Here is a 27,519-nt window from a genome sequence, read left to right on the forward strand (position 1 = left end):
CGTTAGAGGTCAGCGCGCCAGACTACCACAGCATCACCCTTGTCAGCAGGTTCGATAACTAAGTCGGGGTTGTTGCAGAGTGAGTGGAGGGTTGTACGTTCAGGAGGGGAGAGGTTAGAGTGAGTCAGGGGAGTGGAGAATTTGAGGCGGTTGATGTCACGCCGACAGTTAGGAATGAAAAGGTCTAGTGAGGGTAGATGGCCAGCCGGGGGAGTCCAAGAGGGGATCCGCTGGAGACGGGAGAAGGGGACATCACTGGGTGGTGAGGATTCCTTCCCATGGAAAAAGGCTCAGAGGTGACGGAAGAAGAGCTCCACATCCTGGCGGACCCGGAAAACTCGTTGATGTGGGGGCGGAGGGGAACAAAGGTGAGGCCCCTGCTGAGGACAGACCGTTCGGTATCTGAAAGGGGGAGGTCAGGGGGGATGGTGAACACCCGGCAAGTGTGGGGGTTGGGGTCGGATGAAGGCAGGGGAGCAGATGGAGATCGAGGCGATGTCTGGTGGGGGGGGGGGGGGGGTGTGGTTGGTTTACAGAGAGGAGGGAGGACACGAGGACCATTGTGTGGGTGGGGAGTAGCTAGGGCCACCTGGCTAGAAAGGGAAGGGGGAGACCCAGTGGAACCCTTGCTGAGGTTCCCTGTAGGTGGGGGTGGGCAGTAGGACCCAGCTGAGTTAGACCACGCGCGGTGGGACTGCCTCGTGGGGACTGTGGGCCCGGCGCTGAGTCTGGGACTCAGGTAAGGCGACGGCTGCGGCCCGCTGGTGAGCGATGGAGTGGCGAGGGTCAGCAGAGTCGCTGGTGGAGGCCCGCGGGGGACAGGAGCACGGGTCAGTGGGGGAAGAATCGGTCGGCCCTGTCAGCGGATGGCTGGGGAGGAAGTGAGAGTCGGCGCCATCGAGGAGGCAGTGAACGTAGGCGACCCTGGTGAAGCGGTGGAGGTCGGCGGCAGCGGCTATGGCGAAGCCATGGAAGTCGGCGGCAGCGGCGGTTGTAGCCTCAGGGAGGTCTTGGAAGTCGGCGGCAGCGGCGGTGGTGACCCCGGGGAGGTGGTAGAGGTCGATGGCAGCGGTGGTTGTAGCCTCAGGGACGCTGTGGAAGTCAGCGGCAGCGGCCACGGGAGGCCTACTGTACCTCCTATTTGTATTCATTTTATTTAAGTTCCTGGATAGATTTGAGAGTTAAAGATGTTAAATTAAATTGTAAATCAATAAAAGCAAGCAAACTTAGCATCTGTCAAAGCACTTTATGGTCAAAGAAATTATTTAATCTGTGGTCACAGTGTATCAGAGATATACCTGCCAATGTACAAACGAGTAGATTTCACAAACAGCAATTAAATAAAACTCTAGACCATTGGTTTAGGTATTGGATGAACGACAAATGTCAAGAGATTGAAAAAACATCTCTGTTCATTTACAAGAATAAGATAGAGGAAGGGCTGTCAATTTAGTCTCTTGAAAAAAACCTCTTGTTGCCAATACAGTTGAATAAAATAAATATCATCTAAATTTAATGTACAGCATTTTGCAGATTAGGGATTGTTTAAATTTTAAAGAACAGTCCCATTAATTTAAGTGTTTTAAATTTGTAACATTCACAGATGAACTTCTAACCATTTTGTTTTGCAATAAAGTGATCAAAAGTTTTAATCACAACATTTTTCTCTCCAGTGCAATGCATATAACAAAACAAACATGTACATAACAATGGAAATTTAATTGTGAACAATAAAATGTAGCAAAATTGTATTAAAGATCATTTTGCTAATTAAAACAATGACAATAAATGCATTGTACATAATCACAAAAACAAAGCTGAGGAGCGTTTTGACACTGTTCACTCTACCATTTTTTCCATATATACAACATGGTAATTGTGCAATACTGAACTAGTTCAGAGTGCCATCACAACAAACTATTACAGTAATACATTCATAACAGTTATACCAGCTATTAGGTTATCAAATGAACTATTTTCCAGTTGATTTTTGCTAATAAAGTTCAATAAAACTGAATTCTGATGAAGCGCTATTCAAATTAATTACACACCATTAAATTCACAAATGAAATTTACAGCAATAAGAATGAACGGTTGTTCTCGTAATGAAGTTCATTTTTGATGTTCCTCCTTGTCTTTTCCTTTCTTTTCTTTTTCATCCTGTAGCGCAACTCCAAGTTTTTTAATAAGAACTGATAGAACCTTATCTAATGGATCCATGACACCTCGCTGCACCCATTTTGGTATAGTAATTCTGGCATGATGGAATCCCAGTTTTTGAAGAATATAATCTACACCCACAGGGTCAATCTTCCTTCCAGTCCAGGAAATTAATCTGTTTAAAAAAAAATCAACCAATGTGTCAGTTTATTAAAACATCAACAAATATTGCCACAGGCACAGCTATAGATTCCAATATCTTGCTCAAGGTTATTGCATATGAAAAGGTGCCGACGCTCTTCCAATGTGAAATATTGTTACTTAAGCAAAGGAAAGGATGAGCTTCAGAAATATGTGATAAGATATTCAAGTCTTTGTGGTTGCAGCAAGCAATATGTGTTTAATAGCTAAAGCAATATTTTTCTGCGAGATTTTTGCTTTGCTTTGTGAGCCATATAAGCAAACATGAATGCATTAACCAAAAACATGTTGCAACTGCTTGAGATGATTATAAACTTGTAATTAACTTCCCGCTAAATAAATTCAGGTAATTCCTTGACTTCATCAGTGGAAAATTACAATTTTTTAACAATATAGTTTAAAGTTCTGAAGGAACATATAACAAAAGTCATTTTCTTTGTTCAGAAATATATATTGTTACCGAGTTTAGGATTTCATTCCTTCCAGAAAGTGCACGTATATTTTTTAAAACAATCTCTTGCACAATTTCTTTTTACCGTAAATGCTGATTGTTATTTGGGAAAGTAGTGAGTACTGGCATCCTCTTTGTTACCTTGTATGTGTTACACTCTATATTGTAACCAACATGAAGCATCAGCAACCATTTTTATACTGAGTAATGTCGGGGTGCAACACAAATTGCAGCCAATTATCATGTGAAATCTTGGGTGGTTCCTCATTGTTGGTGCTGTTCCATTCACTCTCCTTTTGTTATCCAGAAGAGTGGAGAACAATTGCAGCAATGTTACTGTCACCTGTCTTCAAATTATTCAAGAATAGATCAAAGGTAAAACCTTGTCTACACAGTGTGTGTGTCAGAGTGGATTTCATTCTATGAGCCCCTTGGTGGATCGGTAAATAATTCTGAAGTTTGGTTAACAGCCACAAATTAGATAATAAATTGTAAGTCAAAAATAATTAATAAACTTTATTTATTTTAAGCATAGGTTTTGAAGAGATGTAATCTCCATTTTAGAATTAAAGCATGTTAAATACTAACCTCAGTGTGGGTTCCAGATGCCAAGTATTACAAACAAACTCTCTCCAATCCACAGTTGTGTAGATCACTTCCTCTTTGCTTTTATTTGTTGAACGGTCATCATGACCAATGATGGGACTTTTTTGGCCAGGTCGCATGGCAAGGACTCGAGGAGGAAATATTGCTAGGAACAGATAATAGATGTTAAAAACTAAATTTACATTAATTCAACTAACTTTATTACCTACACATACGTGAATAATGACAACTGGATTGCATGTAAAATTATAGATTTAATAAATGCGAAACATAGGAAAATATATGCATTTAAGGTGACAAAGACCTTGCAAAAAGTCTATAGAGGAATTTTAGTACTCAAGAAATGGTGAAATGCGATGATATATTGTAAAAACCACATGAACATTACAGTTTAATGGAAACCTCAGAAGGCAGTGGAAGTCAATTCTCTGGATGCTTTCAAGAGAGAACTAGATAGAGCTCTTAAAGATAGCAGTCAAGGGGGTATGGGGAGAAGGCAGGAACGGGGTACTGATTGAATGATCAGCCATGATCACATTGAATGACGGTGCCAACTCTAAAGGCCGAATGGCCTATTCCTGCACCTATTGTCTATTGTCCTAGTAATAGCTAGAATTTTCATAACCAAAATATTTATATAAAATGCAAGACACTTTTTAAAAACATATGTCGTATCAGGAATGCTCATTGTTTGTTTTAAATGATCCGATCATCAATTTGGTTGAGTTGGCACCAGCCCTGTCTTTTAATTTAGGCTTTTAAGCTTTCTTTTAGGCAGTCTTTTAGGCTTTTAATTTCAATCTATGGGCCACAACATCACATATTTGGAGCTGACATCCATCTAGCTATATCTGTATTTATATATTACTAAAACTCCCGGTTTGTTTGTGTGTATACGTTTATGTGTTTATGTGTGTACCATTCCCTCTACACAGCCAAAACGGTACACGGCAATGCAACAATTTTAGGCCCACCCTACTCACCATTCCCCCGTGGTCTGAATAAACCCACTTTTGTTACTTTTTAAAAACAATTTACCTAATAAACTTTAATAAATGCGCTACTCCTCCCCCCCACCCCAGGAGGACCAACGGGAGGACCGGCGCCCATCCCGGCGTGCCCCGTACCTGACCTTCCTCCCATGGTGCAGCAAGCGGCAGAGGATCTACAAGATGGCCATCGCAGCTGAGCTGCAGGAGAGGCTTCGGCTCCATGCCCAGACCGCAGGAGAAATGCGGCCGAGGTCAGTGCCTTCTCCCTGTCCACTCTCGCCCACCCACGGCCCCGGAAGACACTCCCCGCCCGGCAACGGGTCCATGGAGTCAGGAGACGCTTCGGCTCCATGCCCGCAGGTGAAACGGAGCCAAGGTCAGTGCCTTTTCCCTGTCCCCCCCTTGTCCGCCCACAGGGGCACTCCCCACCTGGCAACAGGTCCACAGTTGGGCCGGGGGGGGGTGGGGGGGGGGGGGGGTATAGGGAGGGGAGGGTAGAGAAATTGTGGCTATTTAGGAGAAAGTATCAATGTGGAGTGTAAAAATCCTATGCTGATTGGTAATTATCCATTTTTACATTATCTGAAATATAGTTTACCTTTCTCTTTTTCTTTGAGATAAGCAGATACGAGATCATGTAAGAACATAATCAGTTCAGCATCCATGGTGACACAAATGTGATCAGTGAATTCTGTCACAACACTGCATTCTACTTTAGGTTTACTATCGGCATCTAATAGAAACGATAAGTATGTCACAATTTACTTAAGGCATTATGTACAGATTTTTAAACATATTCTTTATAGTAAAGCTTAAAAGATGAATCCAGAACTATCCATCTTAACATAAAAATAGAAAATGCAGGGCCGGGGAGCAAGGGACCACGACGCTCCTGGCGAGCGGGAGAACGGGACGTTCAACTCGCGCGTCACAGACCGACGTCGGAGGGAGTCTTCGTCTACCGTGGACCAACGACGGGAGATATATCGTGGACACCGAATCAGCCCCGAGACACTGTCGTCGACGCAACTGCACCACCAAGGGAGAGGTAGTCTGGCGAGAACAATGGGGGGACTCAGCGGAGGCTGCCGAGAACAATGGTGGGACCCGGAGTTGGGCATATTTCTTGGAAATTTATTAAAATAGGTATTTTAAGCAGTTTCCTTTTTTTATTTTTGTTATTTAATTGAATTATTTTGCTGAGCACCTGCACTCTGTTCTCAATGGCACCCTGGAGCTCCCGACTGCAAGCCATTTACTCTACCCATTTCCAAACCAACCTTATGCTCTCAGCCTCCTCCTCTGCCAGTGCGAGGTCAAAAGCTAACTAGAAGAAAGCACCTCATCATCTGGCTGGGTGGTCTACAACACAACATAAACATTCTCCAGCACGTGGTGCCTATCTTTGCCATAAGTCAGCATCTGCAGTTCTTTGTTTCTACATTCTAAACATTTAATTCTTCAGTTTGAGGTCACCCTCTCCTTCTGTTCCTTTCTCTGTCCTGATCTACTCAGGCCCTCTCACTCACACCCTTCTTTCTAACTACCTTCCAAATGTTATCACCCATTTTCTTTCCCTTCATGTACTCCATTTGTCCATCACCATCACCTCCCACCTGATCACCCAATCCCTCCAACAGGTCAGAAAGGGGAAATAAAATGGCTTGCAACCAGGAACTCCAGATAGCTATTGCGGACAGAACGTAGGTGCTCAGTAGACTAGTGCCCTAGTTTGGGCTTGGTTTCCTCAATGTAGAGAAAACCACATGCAATAGACTAGGTTGGAAGAGGTGTAGGTGAATCTGTGCCAAAAGTGCTTAAGCTAAAAATATTTTTATGGTAAATCAAATGTTTACCTTGGAGTGAAGGTTCTTGAGGTTCTTGCATATGTATTGATTTGAAGTCCAGCTGCATCCTTGGCAAAGCAAAGATTGTTTCCGTCTCGTGGTTGTAGTTTGCAGTTCCTCGAAAGCCACTTAGTAGACTGGAACTTTTAATAGTTGCCTTATGGTCAATGGTGTTAGCATTAACATTTCGAAGGAGGTTGAGCTCTATATTTAAAGAAAAGTCATTTCCATCTAATCATTATTCCTGTTCTAGCAAACAAAAAAACAAAACAAATTGCTGCTCTGGTTTTAAACAATATATGTGCACAAAATGGCAATTATTCTTTGCACATAATAAATGATAAAAGGAAGATAAATTAAGCATATTCTCAACATTTTATGTTTACAATTTTTCTGTGAGGACACATGTAATGAAACATATTTTAATGCAAAGTTCAAACATTCACCAACTGTCGGATATATTTATACCCAAACATCAGAATGTCAGAGGTTAAGGGGAGCTTATAAAAGTGTATACAATTATGAGAGGGTAGACAGTCAGAATCTTTTCCCCCCGCAAGGTGGAAATATCAAAAACTAGAGGGCATAGCTTTAAGATGAGGGGGGTGAGGGGGGCAAAGTTTAAAGGAGATGTACGGGGCAAGTGTTTTTACATAGAGAGCAGTGGTGCTGCAAATGCACTACGAGGGGTGATGGTGGGGGCAGATGTGATAGGGGCAATTAAGAGGCTTTTAGATAGGCACTTAGATAGGGATGGGGATCATGTGCTAGAGAAGATTAGATTAATTAACCAGCATGTTTGGCATGGACATTATTGCTAAAGGTAAATGGTGTATTGCTAAAGGTAAATGGTGAACCATTTGCAACCACGTTCACCCTCAAGTGTTGAATGATTGATCCATCTTGGTCTCCTCTGGAGATCCCCACCACCACAGCCAGTCTCCAACCAATTTGATTCCTTATATAAAAGAACATCAGCGAGCACTGGATATAGCAAACGCTATGGGGTTAGACAACATTCCAGCTGCAGTATTGAAACATGTGGGTCTGAGAGTCTGACTCTGCCTTTTGTCAAGATATTCTTGTTCCATTACAACATGAGGATCCACCAAACAACATGCACATTGTCCAGGTAACTCCTATTCAAAGAAAGCAAGAGAAGTCAAATCTAGCTTATTACTGCTTGGATTGTCTACTCAAATATTAGAAAAGCAATGGAACGTATCGTTGATAGTAATTTGTGGCACAAATTCACCAATTACTACATTTCCACCTCCTTCAACATGATCCTGTCACATTTTCCCACCTCTGCCCTTTTCCAGAGACCAATCCCTTCACAACTTGGTTCACTCATTCCATCCCACTCAACATGTGCCCTCTCCAGCACTTTCTTCTCCAACGCCAGGAGATGTAACATCTGTCCCCACGGCTCCTCTCTCACTTCCATCCATGGACCCCAACGGCCCTTCCAGGCGAGACGGATGTTTACGCGCATCTCTTCCATCCTTGACGAATGCATTAGATGCTCCCAATACGATCTCCTTTACATCGCAAGACCAATCGTAGACTAGATGATTATTCCGCAGAACACTTCCACTCCGTCTACAAAGCCTTACCAAAATATCAGTCTGAAGAAGGTTTCTGACCTGAAACACCATCTGTCCATTCCCTTCACAGTTGTTGCCTGACGCGCTGAGTTCCTCCAGCACTTTGTGTTTTGGTACTTATTTACTGATGCCCAGTTTTGATTTTGCCAGGACTATTTGACTCTGGACCTCATCAAAGCTTTAGTCCAAACAAGAGACTGAATTTAAGCGATAAAGAGAAAGTGACTGTCCTTGATGTCAAGGCAACATTTAACCAAATGTGGCATCAAAATATCCTGGTAAAACTATAAGTAACGGCATCAAGAGGAAACATTCACAGTTGTGGTTTTCACAGGTCAGTTGTTCCAGCCCCAAGACATCACTGCAGTTGTTGTTCAGGACAGTGTCCTAAGCACAACCATTTTCACCTGCTTTATCAATAATCCTCCTTTTATCTTAAGGGCAGAAGTGCTGATGATTTTGCAATTTAACTCCATTTGTTACTGCTCAACAAATGAAGTAGCCCATGCTTGCATATAGTGTGACCTACTATATTCAGGAATGTGCTGATAAATGGCAAGTAACATTTACTCTACTAAAGTGCTACAACACAACCATCTCTAACGAGGGATTTCTAATCACCTACCTTTGAACATGCAATGACATTACCAATATTGAATCCCTCATCATAGGGGCAACTGGACCAGCCATACAAATATTGTAGGTTAGGGGATTGGTATGCAGCGGTGACTGACTCACCTTCTGATATCTCGTGCTTTTCATTTTTATATCAGGATTGTAATAGAATATTCTTCATTGCCGAGATGAGTACAGCTCCAACAGCTCTCAAGAAGCTCAACATCATTTAAGACAAAGGAAGATATGCCGCTGTAAACATTTATCCCCTCCACCACTGGCATATAACGGCTGCAGTGTGTACCATCTAAAAAAATGCACTGCAGTGACTTACTCACACTGTCCCAAGAGCACTCTCCACACCCATATACTCTGCCACCAAGGAAACAAGAGAAGCAGGTGTCCAGGAACACCATCACTTGCAGGTTCTCCGCCAACTTGCATTCCATCCTGATATGGAAACACAGAATTGTATAGCATGGAAACAAGCCATTTGGCCTAACTCTTCCATGCCAACCCTTCTGTATTAATCCTCCTGCCCTGCATTTGGTCCATAGCCCTCTATGTCTTAGCAATTCAACTATTCATCTAGACGCTTCTTAAATGCTGCCATCGGCCCAGCTTCAACAATTTCCTCAGGTGGTGCATTCCAGATACTCGTCTGTGTGAAGGTGGTCAGCATGAAATCCCCTCTGAATCTCTTCCCTCTGGTCCTAAAGCTATGCCCTCTAGGTTTATCGATATCAAATGCTGCATTCTTCATCTTTGCAGGGTTTAAATCCTAAAACCGCTGACTCAACAGCTCTCTGGAAGTAGCCATACCGGAGGAACTAGAGTGGGTCAACTAGATGATTCACCATTACCTTCTTGAGGGCAATGAGGAATGTGCAAAAAATGTTGGTCTTGCAAGTGACATCCAGATTCGCAAAATGAATTGATAAAAATTGACCTCTTCTTTGCCTGGTTTTCAATTCTGTGGCATGTCATACCTTCTACTGGACCATGGTTTCACCACTAAACATCAAGCTTGGTCTCCAGACAGACACTGCTACCATTTCGTTGGCAAGCTCTTTCCTTCACAGCCTCAGAGCTTGTAGTCCCCCAAACCCCACACAATCCATTCCTACTTCCCCCCCAAGATGATAAACAGGAATGTTCAGGTTGGCACATGGTTGCAGCCTGTTGTTGGCCCATATAATTTATTTCTTCCTGCTTTGACACACTTATTTCACTCATTATTCATTTATTTGCCACTTAGATATTGATTATGCCTCCATTCATCCTCCTTCCTAGAATCAGGATATGATTCTATTTTGCCAGATCCTCCACCTCTATCCCATCATCCTGTTTATGAGACCTTTCACATCTGTACCTTTGAGATGTCTTCCTTTTTCCTTAACTGTGGCTTAGCCCTGACTAGATTACAGGACTGTAAACTGAATCTATATTTCTTGCACTTCAGGTCTCACATTCTCTTCTTCCAGGATGAACAGGGATAGAATTCTCCTTCTCGCCTTTCACCCTATCAATCAATCTATGCTAAAATGCATAGGAGCTCATTCAGATATTGCATTGCATAACTATACATTAGATCAAAGTGACAACAATTTGAAAAATATACTGAGGTAACATGACATTAAGGTGCCACAGAATGGTCCAAAGGAATAAAATATCAAAATTGTTGAAACCTTTACTCAATGGAAAAATGACAAACTGAAATTTAAAGAGAATACGTTGTCATACTTTCTTACCTTCATTCCTCATGGCAGTAACGTAATTGAACCACTCCTGTACAGTTGCTACACCATGTGGTGGGTTTTCATGACGACGTCTAGTTATTTTAGTGATTGTGGCCATTGGACTTTCTAAAGCACCACCAGGTTTTGTAACCATTGTATTGTGTCCCAAATGAAAGTCCAATGTTTGTACAATATATGTTGAATGATCGCTGGCACCTTTGGGCAGATTAAGAAATGAATGGCTAAGTTAAGTTCAACGAAACACTTAAATTTGTTAGAATTAGTACACATCCGGGTCAGCAACTCATTTGCCTTGTAAATGTTAGCATGTGTGATAGGTCGTCAGCTGGGTTTTGCTCCACTTTGCAACAGAAGTTGTTGAATGGCAGTAAAAAATATTTCTGGGCTATTTTAAGAACAATTTATGTGGTAGTTTTCATTTTGTAAAATTAAATGGGAGTATTCCTGACTATTTCCAGCTTTAAGAAAATGTCAATTGTCAAAAAATAGTTTTTTTTAAGCCAAAGCAATTCTTAAGGATAAATTATGGAGACAGCAGTTTGCAATAGTGCTGCTGAAGTACAAAATAGAAGGCCGAGTAAGGAATAATTCAGAAGATGCAGGACCTTTTCATTCCAAAGAACAATAAAGATTCTAGGGGGAGAAAGAGGCTACTATGGCTGACAAGAAAAGTCAAGGACAGTACAAAACTAAAAGAGAAGGCATATAACATTGCAAAAATTAGTGGGAAGCCACAGGTTTGGGAAGCTTTTAAAGAACAACAGTAAGTAACTAAAAAGCTAATACAGGGAGAAAAGATGAAAATGAAGGCAAGCTAGCTAATAATATAAAAGAGGATAGCAAGAGTTTTTACAGTTATGTAAAGAATAAGAAAGGGGCAAGAGTGGACGTTGGACTGCTAGAAAATAACGTAGGAGAAGTTATAATAGGGAATAAACAAACTGCAGAGAAGTTGAATAACTTTTTTGCATCAGTCTTCACAGTGGAAGATACCGACAACGTGCCTGAAATTCATGAGAGTCCGGGGGTGGATGTTAGTGGGGAGTTGGGCTATTAATAGGGAGAAGGTGCTTGGGAAGCTGAAAGGGTTGAAGGTGGATAAGTCACCTGGACCAGATGGACTGCATCCTAGGGTTCTGAAAGAGGTGGCTTTGGAAATTGTGGAGGCATTGACAATGATATTTCAAGAATCACTAGTCAGGAGTGGTTCCAGATGATTGGAAAATTGCCATATTACCCCACTGCACAAGAAGGGTGCAAAGCAGAATAGTGGGAACTATAGGCCGGTTAGTCTGACTTCAATGGTTGGTAAGATTTTAGAGTCCATTATAAAAGATGAGGTTACAGAGTACAGAAGTTCATGATAAAATAGGCCAAAGTCAGCATGGCTTTGTGAAGGGGAGGTCTTGCCTGACAAATTTGCTGGAATTCTTTGAAAATGTAAATAGCAGAACAGACAAAGGACAGGCAGTAGATGTTGTCTACCTAGATTTTCGGAAAGCATTTGATAAGGTGCCACATGGGAGGCTGCTAAGATGAGAGCCCATGGTATCAAAGGACAGATACTAGCATGGATATTAGGTTGGCTGGATGGCAGAAGGCAGAGTGGCAATAAAAGGGGCTTTCTCTGGTTGGTTGCCAGTGACTACTGGAGTTCTGCAGGGATTGGTGCTGGGGCCGCTGCTCTTCATGTTGTACATTAATGATTTGGATGACGGCATTGAAGGCTTTGTGGTCAAGTTTGCGAATGATATGAAAATAGATGGAGGGGTAGGTGGTGTAGAAAAAGCAGGGACTCTGCAGAAGGACTTGGACAGGTTGGGAGAGTGGCAAAGGAGTGGCAGATTGAATATAGTGTTGCAAAGTGTGGAGTCATGTATTTTGGTAGTAAGAATAAAGGCGTAGATTATTTTCTAAATGGGGAGAGAATCCAGAAATCAGAGGGGCAAAGAGACTTGGGAGTACTGGTGCAGGATTCCCAAAAAGTTAACCTGTAAGTCGAATCATTAGTAAAAAAAGCAAACACAATGCTAGCATTTATTTCAAGAGGGATTATATACAAAAACAGGGATGTAATGCTGAGGCTCTATAAGGCGCTGGTCAGGCTGCATTTGGAATATTATGAGCAATTTTGGACACCATATCTGAGGAAAGATGTGCTGGCTCTGGAGGGGGTCCAGAGGAGGTTTACAAGAATGATCCCAGGAGTAGTTTAACATATGGTGAGTGTTTGACAGCACTGGGCCTATATTCGCTGGAGTTTAGAAGAATGAGGGGGTACCTCTTTGAAACATACAAAATAGTGAAAGGCTTGGATAGAGTGGATGTGGAGAGGATATTTCTACTAGTGGGAGAGTCGAGGACTAGAGGTCATAGGCTCAGAATTAAAGGACGTTCTTTTAGGAAGTAGATAAGGAGGAATTTCTTTAGTCAGTGGATGGTGAATCTGTGGAATTCTTTGCCACAGAAGGCTGTGTAGGCAAAGTCAGTGGATATATTTAAGGCAGAAAAAGATAGATTCTTGATTAGTACAGGTTTCAGAGCTTATGGGGAGAAGGCAGGAGAACGGGGTTTTGAGGGAGAGATAGGTCAGCCATGATTGAATGGCGGAGTAGACTTGATGGGCCGAATGGCCGAACCCTACTCCTATCACTTATGATCTTATGAAGAGTAAATAGGGATCTTGAGAATGTTAGCAGAAACAGTGATCAAATAATGGACAGTGCTCAGCTGTTTTTGAGGGGACAGTCGTGCTGTAAAAAACGTTATTCAGAGGCAAGGCAGAGGAAAAACTTAAAGGCCTTTGATTAAGTCCAAAACAATTTTTTACAACTTAAAAGAAATCAAAAGAAAATAGATGAAAATCTGAAGCATTCCGTCAGCCATCTTCATACATTTGTGGAAGAAAAATTAATATCCTTCCTTGCTTAATTTTGATTGGAATTGAACAAGGTAACGAAAGGGTGCTTGGATGTGACAATTGGCATCTCTCTGACCAGGTGCAGAAGAGGTTCGTGGGAATTGGCAAAGTAAGATTAGACGTATTACCTCTTGTCTGGGAATGTGTTGAAGGGTGGATGGTAAATGTAAACATGAAATAGTGGAAGAGATAATGAAGCTTGTTTTCCCTTTGCCCGGGAGGTTACAGTAGACCACCCGCGCCCCCAACCGCTAGTGGCATAGAAATGTTACTGTAAATGGGGGGTTTATGATTGGCTCGAAGGGGTGGTGCGGCGGGCCACCTGAAAGGTGAGATAGAATAATGTCAAGATGCCCATGTATTGTGCTTGACTTGTATTAACCATTTGTTGTGGAATAAGATTAACATAAACAAAAAGTATGTTATGACTAATGAAATAATTGGTGCCCATGTAGTTGATAAAATATTTTCATAGAGTAGTATCTAACAAAAAACAAGTATACTGCACAGTATAACTGTCGGCTAATTCTGCTGTGAAGTCAGAGAGCTGGTGGGCAGTTTACTGCTGCCATCTCTCCATGATATCAAGCAATAAAATCTTGAAGCAAATCTGCGAAGTCTCCGCTTTTCATTTTCCATTAATTTCCCTCTAAATTAATTTCTGCCACACATTAAAACCAAAACAATCTGAGATCATGATGAAATATTACTGAAATTGTAAGTAGGAGCAATTAACAAAAACATTTTGAAACTCTAGAATACTTTTAAAACTATTGAATACATTTGTTTAACAATCTGCACAGGTACATGGATATGAAAGTTTTAGAGGGATATGGGCCAAGTGTGGACAGTGGGACTAGTGTGAATGTGGCATCTTGTTTGGCATGGGCAAGTTGGGCTGAAGGGCCTGTTTCCATGCTATGACTCTAATCTTATATAAGCATTCAAGATATTACAGAAATGGCAGATATCATAAGTCTGTGCAATGTACTTTAGTCACAGGTTCAGTTCACTAGATTGTGAATATTGACTGGAATTGGACACCAAAGTATATAGAGTTGGGGAGGACAGTTCAAGCAAAGGGAAAGAATTAGAAAGGTGAGGGAGAAAGAGCGATAAAAGTGGAGGATGGAGATTTAGATCATGATGAATGGATTGTAACAGGAAGGCACAGACTTTAAATATTTAAGATGCAGCAGCAAATAGCATCAAGCCTAGGCAAAAAGGAAAAAGACAAAATTAAAAGCTGTTTTTCAGAATGCAGACATATTTGTAACAATATTATATGAAAGCACAAACAGAAAAAAATGGGTGGAGAGATGTGTAAGCCAGGTGACTAAGCCTGCAAGCTGAATATTATGAGGTGCTTGGCATTTGACAAGCAGAGTCAGAAAGGAAAAAAAAGATGGGGGTAGGTTTATTAAGAAAGAATGTGATTGCTGCCAGAGTGAGAAATGACCTTGGCATGGAAGATCACAATGTAGACCTCTTTGATAAGAAACAGCAAAGGCTAGTAGTTATGAAGAGGGTTTATTTTTAGAAGTCCTCACGGTAGTTATACGGTATGATATTGTTCAAATCAAGAAATAGTGGGTATGCAAAAAAGGTACTGGAATAAACATGGTGGCTCGAATCTTCATGTAGATTAGACAAAACAAATGGCAAATTGGATGATAATTTAGAATGTTATTGTATTTAGAATGGTTATTGTGAACTAAGCAATGTGGAACCAATCAGGACCAGACTATTTTAGATATAGACAATAGGCAATAGGTGCAGGAGTAGGCCATTCGGCCCTTCGAGCCAGCACCATTCAATGTGATCATGGCTGATCATTCCCAATCAGTACCCCGTTAATAGACAATAGGGTGTAGATATAGTTGTACATAATAAGACAGTGTTAATGAATGGCTTCACAGTAAACTTTCCCCTCAGAACATGATTCTTGAAGAGTCTTAATCTTAAATGTTGGAAATTACAAAGGTGTTGGCTAAAAAGTCTGAAGATAAATTAAAAGGTAAGGCAGTGGTGGACAGTTGAGGAAATATTTCATAATTCCCCTCAAAGAAACATTAATTACTTAGAGTCATAAAATGAGAGAATTGGACAGCATGGGGCATTCAGCCCACTTTATCCGTGGCAACCAAGTTAGCATTCCAGGCTGGTCCCATTTGCCTGCATTTGGTCCATATATCCCTCTAAATCTTCCCCGTCCATATATCTGCCTAAAATCGAAATAAAAATCCAAACTTCTTAATGGAATATATAATTTCATATATGAGATGGATGATCTGTAAATGACAGTGCAGTAAGAAATTGCCAGAATAGACAAAAAATATTGCAAAGATTCAAGAAGTACTGCGGATCGGGAACCAATGTCCAAAAAGTTTAAAAAAGATAATATGTTTGGATTGCATGCCACCAAAGAATATGAACACAGACGGTAAAAACGAAAACAAGAAAATTGGAACTGAGTAGACCATCAGGCTCTTAAAAGTCTGCTCCACCATTTAATCTTTCAAATATGTTTCTATCTCTGCTTCAAATACATCTAATGATCTAGTCTCCACGATCCGAGGAGATTGAAAAATTACAGAGATTAACTACACTTTGGAAAAAAAAACTTCTATGCAATTCAGTTTTAAATGATCGGTCCCTTCTGTTGTAGTTATGTCCCTTTGTTTGTAACTCTGAGTGAAAACATCTCAACATTTAACCTAACAAGCCCTCTTGGGATTTGTGTATGAAAGAACTGCAGATGCTGGTTTAAACCGAAGACAGACACAAAAAACTCAGTGGGTCAGGCAGCATCGCTGTAGAAAAGGAATGAGTGAAGTTTCAGGTGGAGATGGGTCTCGACTCCAAACGTCACCCATTCTTTTTCTCCAGAGATGCTGCCTAACCCGCTGAGTTAATCTAGCATTTTGTGTCTATCTTCCCTCTTAGGATTTTATATTTTTGAATAAAGTCATCCCTCATTCTTATAAATTACAAGGATAGACTCAAACTGTCTAACCTCTTTGAACAGAACAATTCTCATATCCCAGGAATTAGTCTGGTTAATCTCCTTTTTTAGACAAAGGGATCAAACCTATACACAGCATTGCAGCTGTAGTCTCCCCAAAACCATGTACAACTGCAACAAAACCTCCCTGTTCTTAAACTCCAATTCCTTAACAATAAATGCCAACATGCCGTTTGACCTAAGCATTTGTTGGTCCTGCCTGCTAACTTTGTGATTCATGCACCACAACTCCTAGAACACCTCTGAACCTCACTCATTTGCATCTCTCCCCATCTAGAAAATAACCTGCCTTTTAATTCCTCTTATTTATATGTATGACTTCATTTACCACATTAAACTGTGATTTACCAGGGTTTTGTTCAATCACTTAAGAGCTTTTACATGACAAGAGTTGAAGTAAATGTTTGTCTCTTGGAAACTGTGATTGGGAAATGGAAGAAGGAAATGGCAAGGAATTTGTACAAATATTTTATATCTTCAAGCACCTTATTAATAATAGAAAATTTGTAGGCAAAAAGGAGAAACTAGTCATAAAAATGATACAATACATGCAAAAAGATTGAGTGAATCGGCCAAAATGTGTCAGAATATAATGTGGAGAAATAAGTTATGCACTTTGCTAGGACAACAGAAAGTAGAATACTATTTTTAAAAAGTGGGGGAGGGGGGGGGGAAGAGAGAGAGTCTATATCATGCTGTTGTATACAAGTGTCTTGGTATCCTCGAAAGCGAAGTTCCAAAAGTAATAAGGCAAGTGAAATGTTGAGCTTTATTGCAAGGGGGATAGAGACCAAAAGTCTTCCAACACCAATTTTTCCACAACTGTACTGCTGCACCTCAAATGATTCGCCTGATTCAAAATGCACTTAAGCACCTGCTTGATAATCTCCATCTCAAACATCTGCCTGGTAAAGGACACTGGCGAGAGGACACCATTTGGTTGTTGGGTTGGGAAGGGTGGGTGTCTGCAAGGCAGAATGAGCAGGTCAAGGAGACAACTGCATGGACAAATGAATGGGCATTCAACAAATGTTGAATGGGCAAATGATTTGAAGGGCAGGAATTGGGGAGTTAAGTGTGTTCTTGGAAGAGGATGCAGACAGGTTAGGGAGACCACAGGAGGAGGGCAAGGTGCTAAATGAACATTTCTCGTCTGTATTTACCACGGAGAAAGACACGGGTGATATAGAACTCGGACAAGTTAATAGTGATGTCTTGAAGAGTCTTTGGTTTGGTGCACTTGCATAATATAACATGCCTGATTCTTATCACCTTTTTCCAATTACCTAAATCCATAAAATTAATCCAGTGTAAAAGAATGGAATATTACATATTAATCTCAATAATTGGATTGTAATAGGCATAAAAATTGAACCGCTTTGCAATCTAAAAGCAGTTTCTTATTTACCATCTTCCCAGATTTTCTGAGCCTCTGTCCAGAAAGCAATATTGGGCTCCTCGAGGTGGAATAATGCCCAGGATTTTGAACGGAAGTTTGGTCCATGAAAACATGCCAGAGTCATGTGATTTCCATGCAAACTCATGGATCCACCTAGTTGCACTGCATCTTCGGGCAAAGGCATTTGGAATAGGGAAATCTGGCATCCGGCAATCACCTTTAAAATTTCTGGCCAATGGCGATGATGGGCTGCATCCAATACTGCAAGTGAGAAAGTAAATGATAATTAGCAGATATAGTTATAAAATGTATCTGTTTTACGTTTGTAATTTTCAAGGAAATTAGAAAGTGAATTCTCACGATGTTCGTTAGAACTTCTTTCCACATTTATTACTGGTGTTTTTGGAGGTACATAAAGAACAGGTCCCCAGGTAGACAAAGCTCGTTTGCTTGTATCAAACTGCTGAGTGAAGAATTCTTGCAATTTCATTCCAATTTTAATTAGGTCTGGCGTGGTTGATCGTGATATCATGACCTGGAAAATGTCCCATTGCAGATCGCCATGAACAAAGACTTCACTGGAGAGGGAAGAGTAAGTGTTACTTGTGCATTAATAAAAATGTTAAACTACTTTAAAAACATTTTTTCCTTCATCTGATCTTTTTGTTTAGCTTTTTAAAAAATTCCAAATGTGCTTTATATAACTTGAATAAAGGTGGTCAATCAGCTTCTCAAGAGTTTCATCACATTCATGAGTTAATTCTACAGTTTAGCCTCACCTTGTGGCTACCATCTTATTTTTACTGACATATCAACCATATTTACACACACACATATATATACATATATATATATATTTGAGTTGATGTAAAAAATCACCAGAACAGATTCTTCTGGTCCATGAATTCTCAGTTAACACTATATTCCTATTGAGTGCACAGATTATGGTAATATCAATATTTGATTGCCAGCCAAATATTAACAGTACCATGATTTGTATACTGTGCTAACAACTCATTGCTCTAAAGCTTGTTGTACTATATTAATTTCATCATGTATGAAATGTATCAACAACATACTTCAAATAAGTTTCACATGCATTGAATGCAAAATTTCAATTTTCCAAATGGCTTTCCACCTATAATTTGACCCATAATTATAAAAATACATGTACCTTTTTTCAGTAATGCTCAAGTCCACTGTACTATAAAGATTAACTTTCCATTCATCTTGTAGTTGTAGGTCTGCGTTGCTGAAAATTCCCATCAGGATACTTGATCCCATATAATCAACTCGAGCATCAGTGGAACCTAATGTGATCTGGATTTTATGACTGGGTTGTTGGTTTGGGTGTTCTGAGATATGTGCTTTAAATAGTAAATGAACAGTTATTTTCCATTAATTTCAAAGCAGCAATAATAGCTAAATTTCCTTTTGACACGCCATTTACATTCTGCAGCTGCGTTAAACTTTCATCCTCAACTTTATATAATATAGGGAACTATTGCTAGATCAATTGTTATTACTGAACAATAAATCTAGACATTAATAATAAAAATAGCTTGCAGCCAATATGTTTGAAAGGCAATAAAATCCTCCCATGATTTCTCTCTTGTACCATGCCTCATATTCTTCACTTTCAATTATGTACTTTTGAACAGTTCTTGCATGGAAGTCACAAAACATATGTAGGTTGTTAAAATTATATTATTTTGCAAAGTATGAATTTTAAGTATGTATGCCAAAACATGTGTAAAAATGGTATACACAAGCTACAGAAGAATATGATGAATATTGTTTAGGTTCAAATGCTTAAAAGTAACACAAACACAAAGTGTCCTTTTCATTTCTGTCACATAGTCTCTCCAGGGAAAAAAGAAATTATCATTTAATACTTTGTTATTCTCCCATTATTACCTCAATGGAGTTTGCAAAAACATTTTAGTACGCTTTTTCTTTTATATGGTTGCAGAAGCTATTAAAATATTTTACTGTAAAATATTTTCTTTGTCATCTGTTGCTGCTCCTCTCTAAAAGACTCCTATTCCTCAAGATTACCATTCTTCCAGGCACCATTTGAAGCCTGATCTAACACAATCGCTAGATTTTTCAGTAGCCAACATTAGCTCACTTTTCCCATAGAGCCTTTAGTTTATACTTTATATTTTGTTTATATTTTGATGAAAACATTGAAATAGTAAACACTCCTTAAATGCTTATGATTGTTTTACTATAAAACCTATCGATCTTACTTCCCATCTATCTTAGCTAATCTACAATGAAGGAAACACTAATTTCTTACTGATCTGTACTTCTTTCAAATTGTGTAAATTTGTGATCAATTTTTCATGAGGATCCTCTATCTACAATATTATTGATTCATTCTGTCCAAGATAAAGTCCAAGTTTGTTCATTCATCCCAAAGGTTTTCTATGAAGGTGCTCCCGAAGTGGTCTCTTTTACATCGGCAAGACCCAATATAGACGTGACAACTATTTCACTGAACACTTGCACTTAATCCACCAAGGCCTGGTTGCTAATAATTTTAACAACACTTCCCATTCTGACCTAGGCCTCTTCCATTGCCAGAGTGAGGCCACACACAAATTGGAGGAACAGCATCTCATATTTTGCTTGGGTAACCTGCAACCCAATGGTCTGAACGTTGCATTCTCCAGCTTTAGGTGACTAAACAACTATGCCGCCCCCCCCCCCTCTTTTTCTTCCCTCTCTTCGCTGTGCCTCATCCATTTCTCTCACAATCCATCCTTTCCTGTTCCCCTGTCCCTTTTAATTTACATCCCTTCCTTTGGTTACACATTTTGCGCTTCTTCTCTCCTGACCTCATAGCCTTTTGTTGTCTTACCATCTCTGTCCTTTGATTAACTACCCCTCACCTGTATCCGGCTCTCACTTCCCTGGCTTTGATCTGCCCCCCGCTCCCAGTTTTCTTTCCCCTCCTCCCCCAGTCTGAAGAAGGGTCTATTGTGAATAGACAAAATGTTCTCTATGCCTGGCCTGCTTAGTTACATCAGCAATTTGTGACTTTTAAAGTCCAAAATAGTTAGTTCAGTTAAATAATTCCAAATATTTTCCATGAAGGTGTCAGTCTTTGTGTAAATGATTGGATATTATCTCATCAATTAAACTAAGTGACCACAATAATACTGTAAAAGACTGATTTTAAGTACAGTATTTACATGCAACTTTCCTTCACCTATTGCATTTTCTGGAGAAATTACTATATTTTATTGGGTGGAGTCAATTCCTTGAAGAGATGGTATTTACTGAATAAGCTGGCTTTGGTTACTGTAAGTCAAATGGTCCATCCCAATCCCAACTCACTGGCCACATTATTAATATTCTTGTGAATTCATCCCAAACCCCTCTTGCCAATTTTATTTGTATTGTCTATATAGTAATTAACCCCCTCCATGATCATTATAATCCTTTTGCTCTAAGCTTTTCTTATTTTTTGTTTAACTCTCTCATTTTGTGACTGTTATTGGAAGCCAATAAACCCTCAACCGGTTTGGTTTGTATGTGCCAACTGACATTTTAGTGCAAGTGCCATAGCAATGGCAGATACAAGGTTAAATATTACCGTCTTTAAGGTTCTACAATTTATGGTGCTCCATTAATAATTGAAAGTGGCATTTCTTTATTGGCCAAATCATTGGCATGGATTAAAGATTGTGAAGGATCTGTATTTACAAGGTGCACATGATTAAAATGGCCAAATTCATTTAGGAGTAACATTACCTGGAACAAATATTCTTTCAGATTCTGCCAATTAATTTTGAATAGTTTAGTGGATTGAAATAAGATCAGTCTTTAAGAATGATAAAAAAAAACAAAAAACGCTATCTCAAATTTACTTTTTCATTATTTTGTTTTCTGTATTTGATTTGACCTCATTCTCATTTCTGCCCCTTATATTTAATTCCCAATCTTTCACTCTCATTGGTAAAGAAGATACTTTGTTGGATGTCTAGTTCATTCATTTCCCATTTACTTTTGTGTCACTTTCGACTTTCACTCAGATCTTTGAGGGCAAAAAATATTTTGACACTAAGGTGGAATGTCTAATATTTGTAATTGTTTGTTCATGTGCACAACATGCAGGAAGTCAATATGTAGACACAGCAAGTAAATATGAAAGCAAATATTATGATGAGATTCACTGAAAATACAGGAGCAAGCAAACTAACTCAACTTTAAAGCATCTTTATGTCACCATGCTTGAACTACGATCTGCAGTTTTGATCTCTGTTACTCAACTTGGAGTTAATGCAGCAAAATTCACGATTTAAATGTTGACAGACTGGGTAGTTAGACATTGGGAAAACAGGTTCAGCTATTTAGGACTGAGAAGATGCACACCATTGTGAATTTTTGGAATGCTCTAACATACAACTGCATACCTTGAAATGCTGATTATAATCAAGGCTAAGATTGACTCTAGAGGAATCAGAATTAGAGGGGATAGTAAATGTGTGTTACTTAAAGACAAATCTTTATGGAAACTGGCCTATCCCTGCTCACATTTCCTATTTTATATGACTCGCTTCAACAGATTCTAGCCTCATTGATTCATTCAGATCATTTAACAATAGGTGCTGAAAGATTAAAAATGCTTACAATTTATTCTAAGACATTACATAATATTTTAATTGAACTTACAAACCATCTCCAAGGTGTTAACATCTATAGTGCCCCCAACCACACCTCCCTTGGAATCTAGCTGAGATCTTCCGAGACCAATAGACATTGATATTTCTCTGTCTCTTTTGCTGCCCACTGATAGCCGTCCCTGGCTCTTTAATCCACTGGTTGTCCACCTAAAATAGAATAATGCAGTAATGGCATCTTCTAATAGCATTATAAACATCAAACGTGAAAAAAAACTTCTGTTTAAAATTGCAATCATTGCAATAAATTCAAGTTTAAAATTATTCAAAGCAAGATCAGTAATTTTAAACACTTTTTTTCCCACTCTACCATTTTAACACATGCATTCAATTCTAAAGTGAGAAATACAGGTTTATTATCTGTATTGTCCAGAAAACGAATTGTATCCATAACATCTATGAATGACTAAAGAACGTTACTTACGTAGTATTTCCCATAACGTTACTCATATTCATTTGAACGTTTAACTGCTTCAGATTGATTGCAAAAACCACTAATGTCTCCCATGGTGCAGCTTGCTGGTTTGCTGATTTTGCATTCTTATTGAATGCTGCTGTGGATATTTTGGTAATAGAATCTGCCAACAACAGGAGAATATCTGTATTACTTTCAATCAGAAGGATGAAGCACAATGAACATTTTTTTCATGTCATAGGACATTCTATTAAAATAAGATAAATGGATTAAATGATAATTAGTTGTTTACTCTATTGTAACTCATGACAAAATTAAAGCAAACCTAGATTTTCCCCAGTGATATTGCTACTTATGTTTCTTTTTATCATATTTGGTCATTTATTGCCTAGATATCTGCAACTGTAGATGCCTGACAAGTGCCCGCATGCTCTCCATGTTCTTCACATAGCTGATGAACATTTTGGAGTTGGATTTCCATGCTTTGTGAGGAATAAGGAGTCCAGCTGTAGGAAAGAAATGGCTGTATCTATATAATTTGCTGGGAACATCAGTAAGACATGTTCCAGGGAGCCTGCGTACAAAGCCCAGCTCCAAAATGTGTCAGCTGCATGAAAAGTATGGAGAGCCTGTATGACTGCACGGTGGGTTCCATTAACAAGACAGGAGTGAGTAATTTATCTCCTAACTTCTTAAAGTCTTTCCACTGTACAAAGAATACCAGAAAGCAGATCTAACTGTGCTTGAAAAACCTGGTATCACCCTGGACAAACCAACTCATTTTGCATACTATCAGCTTAAATATTCACCCCTCTACTATAAACACAAAGGATGGTAGATATCCAATGTATGAAGGTGCCGTGTCGCAACACGTCATGACTTTCACAACAGTATTTCCTAAATCCACAATCTCTACTACGTATCAGAAGGGCAAAGCTATCAGGTATATACAAAAAGCTGGAGTAACTCAGCGGAACAGGCAGCACCTCTGGAGAGAAGGAATGGGTGACGTTTCTGGTCAAGACCCTTCTTCAGACGACACGAAACATCATCCATTCCTTCTCTCCAGAGATGCTGCCTGAACCACTGAGTTACTCTAGCTTTTTGTGTCAATATCTTCAGTTTAAACCAGCATCTGCAGTTCCTTCTTTCAGATAACAGGTATATAATACGCTCCCAGCAAGCTTCGCTCTAAGTCACAAACCATCCTAATTTTGAATTAGATCGGCAGTCCTTCATTGACAAAATCAGTTGCCCCCTTCCTAAAAGCACTCAAAGTATCTTTACATGAGACAACAACTCAAGTGGACAGGTCACCACTATTTTCTCAGGCATTTAAGGACGGGCAATAATGCTAACTTGCCAATAACATCTACATTTAAACAAGATTGTGCACTGACATAATCGAGGCTCTCCTGTCAGCTTTCACAGCTACCTGGGAAGCTGCAGCATCCTGTTTTTTTGGGCCACAGTTGACAGGATGTGCTTGAAACACATGACACCTAGCAATCTATTATCAAGTGGGTGGAAGCTAAATTCTAATTACGCTAATTATGAAGCAGAAAATATACAACTACAAATTAAGGTGTCTCACTTGAAGAAGATAAATTAAGCAAACTGAATGGTTAAAATTACAATCTCCCAATTTCATATTTGGTTTAATTGTGTATACAACATGTTTTTCAAAACTATTTCACATTATATAGGCACACAGCCAAGGGATTTACTTAACATCACTACACATCTATATCTGTACCTCTTCTTGGAGCAGATGAATCAGAGATTGTCCTAGATCGGATCACTGAGGGGGATTTTACACTGTGGATCATGCCAGCTGGTGATGTACTGTTAGATGCTGTGTGATCATTGAAGACATTTGCTGTCTGAGCCACGTGCGAATAGTTAGAAGACTGTGCTGTTTGATCCCAGGTACGCCAATAAGCCTTGCGTGTTGATTCAGGAGAAAGATGTTGGCTTTCTATAGAATCTGGAGTTACAGGTCCGGAAGCTTAAATTGTTTTAAAATTTGAAAACGTAAAAAAATATATTAAGAAACGAGAAGTCTTCAGTTTTTCGACACAGAATAACAAATAGTCTCTAACAGAATGAAATGCAAGATTAATTTTTGTGATTAGTCTGATTCATGACATAAAAATAATGCAACTTTTACATGCATATAAAACTACAGATCCATGGAATCACAGCACAAAAGAAAGGCAGTGGCTTATCACATTTGTGGCAACTGCATGTAATAAAAAGCTACACAAATAAGCACAACATGCTCTCTTTATCCACAATACTGGTATTTTTTATTGTGCACTGTGGCATAGCTAGTAGTACTTCCAGTAAATAGGATTTAATCCTGATTTGCTGTCTGTATGGATTTAGCATATTCTCCATGCATGCATGTTTCCTTCAGTGCACCAGTTTCCTACCATGTTCCAAAAATGCTAGGGTTGATGGGCTAACCACAAACTGTAAATTATCCTTTGTATAGGTGAACAGTAAAATCTGGGGAGAATAAAATTAGATGAGTATAAATGTTTGCTCGATGGTCAACATGGACTTGTTGGTCTGAAGGGTTTTGGTGTTGTATTATTCTATTTATGATAAGGAAGTCAAATGTCATCCAAAATACGAGGGAATCACATTACATTTCTGTCTCTGATAAAACAAAACATATTACAAAGTAATTAACAAAAGTGTACAGCTCTTCTCCAGTGATATACTGAATCTTAACCAAAGGGACAAATCTCCTTCGTCACCTCCTCAAAAAACTTACTCGTTAATAAGACACGACCACCTTCGCTCAGTCCGCCTGAACCTACCTGATCTCCCGGTTGCTAAACACTTTAATTCTCCTTTCCATTCCCGCCCAGACCTTTCTGTCCTAAGCCACATCCATTGTCAGAGTGAGGCTAAATGCAAATTGGAGGAACAGCATCTCATATTTCGCTTGGGCAGCTTACAGCCCAGTGGTATGAATATTGATTACTCTTACTCAGGAAGCCCCGGCATACCCTCTCTTCCCCACCCCAAGTCGCACAAGCTTCTCGATTTCACCCAACAAACAGCTAACAATGGCCTGTTTCCTTTATCATCGTTACTTTTTTGCATATCTTTTATTCATTGTTCTTTATCTTTACATCATCGTCTATATTTCTCATTTCCCTTACCCCTAACCAGACTGAAGAAGGGTCTCGACCTGAAACGTTACCCATTCCTTCTCTCCAGAGATGCTGCCTGTGCCACTGAGTTACTCCAGCTTTTTGTGTCTATCTTCGGTTTAAACCAGCATCTGCATTTCCTCCCTACACAATTACAAAGTCATGTTGGCTATCTCTAATCACTCCATTCTCTTGCAAATGGGAATAAATCTTCTCTCAAAAAATTCTCTCCAATAGTTTCCCTACCCCTGACGTGAGGCTTATAGATCCCTGGATTCTCTCTACTTCCCATCTTAAACAAAGGAACATTGGCTACTCTCCAATCCTCCAGGATCTCGCCTGTGGCTAGAGAAGAAACAAAGATTCTCTTCAACCCTGCAATCTCTCCTCTCTTGCCCTCCTCAATAACCTGTGATAACCTGTGATAAGTGTAAGGGGCATGGCTGTGTTCTGCAGCTGCGGCTCACCGGCAGTCTCTCTGTCTTTTTTTTGTTTTTTGTCTATTGTCATCGTTTAATGTACGTTTTGTTCTATTTTTAACTCTGTGTATGTGGGGGGGTGGTGGGGGGGTTGGGGGAAAACTTTTTTCTAATCTCTTCCTCAACGGAGATGCGACCTTTACTGTGTCGTATCTCCGTTCGCGCTACGGCCTAACATCGTGGAGTCGGCGGCCTCCAGCTTGGATCGACCTTGAAGACTCCGGTCGCAGGGCCTGGACTTACCATCTCGGAGGCTTCGGCCGTGGGCCCTGCAGACCGCAACATCGGGAGTTCGCAGGTCCCTGGCTGGCGACCGGTTTTTGGGAGCTCCAGCCGTAGCAGCTTCGACCACCCCGAAGCACGAGGTACGATCGACCCGCTCGCAGGCCCTTCATCGCCCTGCGTGGCCCGGCCGCAGCACTTTCCATCGCCCGGTGGGGGCTCAGGACCTTCATCGGCCTGCTCGGCTCGGCCCTGGGACTTTCCATCGCCCAGTGGGGGCTCAGGACTTTCATCGGCCTGCTCGGCTCGGCCCTGGGACTTTCCATCGCCCGGTGGGGGCTTCAAAAAGTTGGGAGCCTCGATCACCTCGTGGCACCACGGGAGAAGAATGAGGAGGAGATAAGACTTTTCTTTGCCTTCCATCACAGTGAGGGTGTGCCTAGAGCAATCACTGTGATGGCTGTTTGTGTAAAAATTGTATCTGTGTGTCCTGTGCTTTTTGTTGTCTACTGCCGGACCCTAACGTGAGAGGACGCTGGCGTTGTTTATTCGCCGCTTTTCCGTTAGGATAGTTTGTCTGTTTGTTTTTATGTTGATTGTTTTTGTAAAGCGCTTTGAGCACCCGATAAGGCGCTATATAAAATAAATGCTTATTATTATTATTATATTATTATAGATCCCATCAGGCTCTGTGACCTTATCCACCTTAATGGTCTTCAAGAGCCTCAGCACCACCTCCCTTTCGATTTCAGAATGCCCTCGCATATTTGTATCCTCCATGCTGATCTCACTGCCCTCCAAGTTCTCATTGAATACAGATGTAAAATACTCGTTTAGTACCCCACCTACATCCTCCAACTCAGAACATAGATTTCCTCCTTTATCTGTGAGCGGTCCTACCTTCTCCCTGGTCACCCTTTTATGTTAACGGAAGTGGCGGCGCCTAACGGCTGCGGCTCGCT

The 27,519-nt window shown here is 40.2% G+C and overlaps 1 protein-coding gene across 7 annotated transcripts in view; it reads right to left on the reverse strand.

Moving 5' to 3' along the window:
- Positions 1-1,231: 1,231 nt before the first annotated feature.
- The window catches only part of kiaa1109 (KIAA1109 ortholog), a 292,965-nt gene continuing 266,677 nt past the window's right edge, over positions 1,232-27,519 (reverse strand). For all 7 annotated transcript variants that reach the window (XM_078405533.1, XM_078405525.1, XM_078405561.1 and 4 more), the window contains 11 exons: positions 24,446-24,697; positions 22,699-22,852; positions 22,267-22,424; positions 18,758-18,950; positions 17,944-18,161; positions 17,593-17,844; positions 10,231-10,434; positions 6,267-6,461; positions 5,009-5,143; positions 3,401-3,563; positions 1,232-2,335 (listed from right to left, as the gene is read on the reverse strand). In XM_078405533.1, coding sequence (XP_078261659.1) covers positions 2,113-2,335; positions 3,401-3,563; positions 5,009-5,143; positions 6,267-6,461; positions 10,231-10,434; positions 17,593-17,844; positions 17,944-18,161; positions 18,758-18,950; positions 22,267-22,424; positions 22,699-22,852; positions 24,446-24,697 — 2,147 coding nt within the window. In that variant the 3' untranslated portion in view covers positions 1,232-2,112. The remainder of the gene's footprint in view (positions 2,336-3,400; positions 3,564-5,008; positions 5,144-6,266; positions 6,462-10,230; positions 10,435-17,592; positions 17,845-17,943; positions 18,162-18,757; positions 18,951-22,266; positions 22,425-22,698; positions 22,853-24,445; positions 24,698-27,519) is intronic.

Source organism: Rhinoraja longicauda, chromosome 1 (genome assembly GCF_053455715.1).
Source record: "Rhinoraja longicauda isolate Sanriku21f chromosome 1, sRhiLon1.1, whole genome shotgun sequence".
Lineage (NCBI taxonomy): Eukaryota > Metazoa > Chordata > Chondrichthyes > Rajiformes > Arhynchobatidae > Rhinoraja > Rhinoraja longicauda.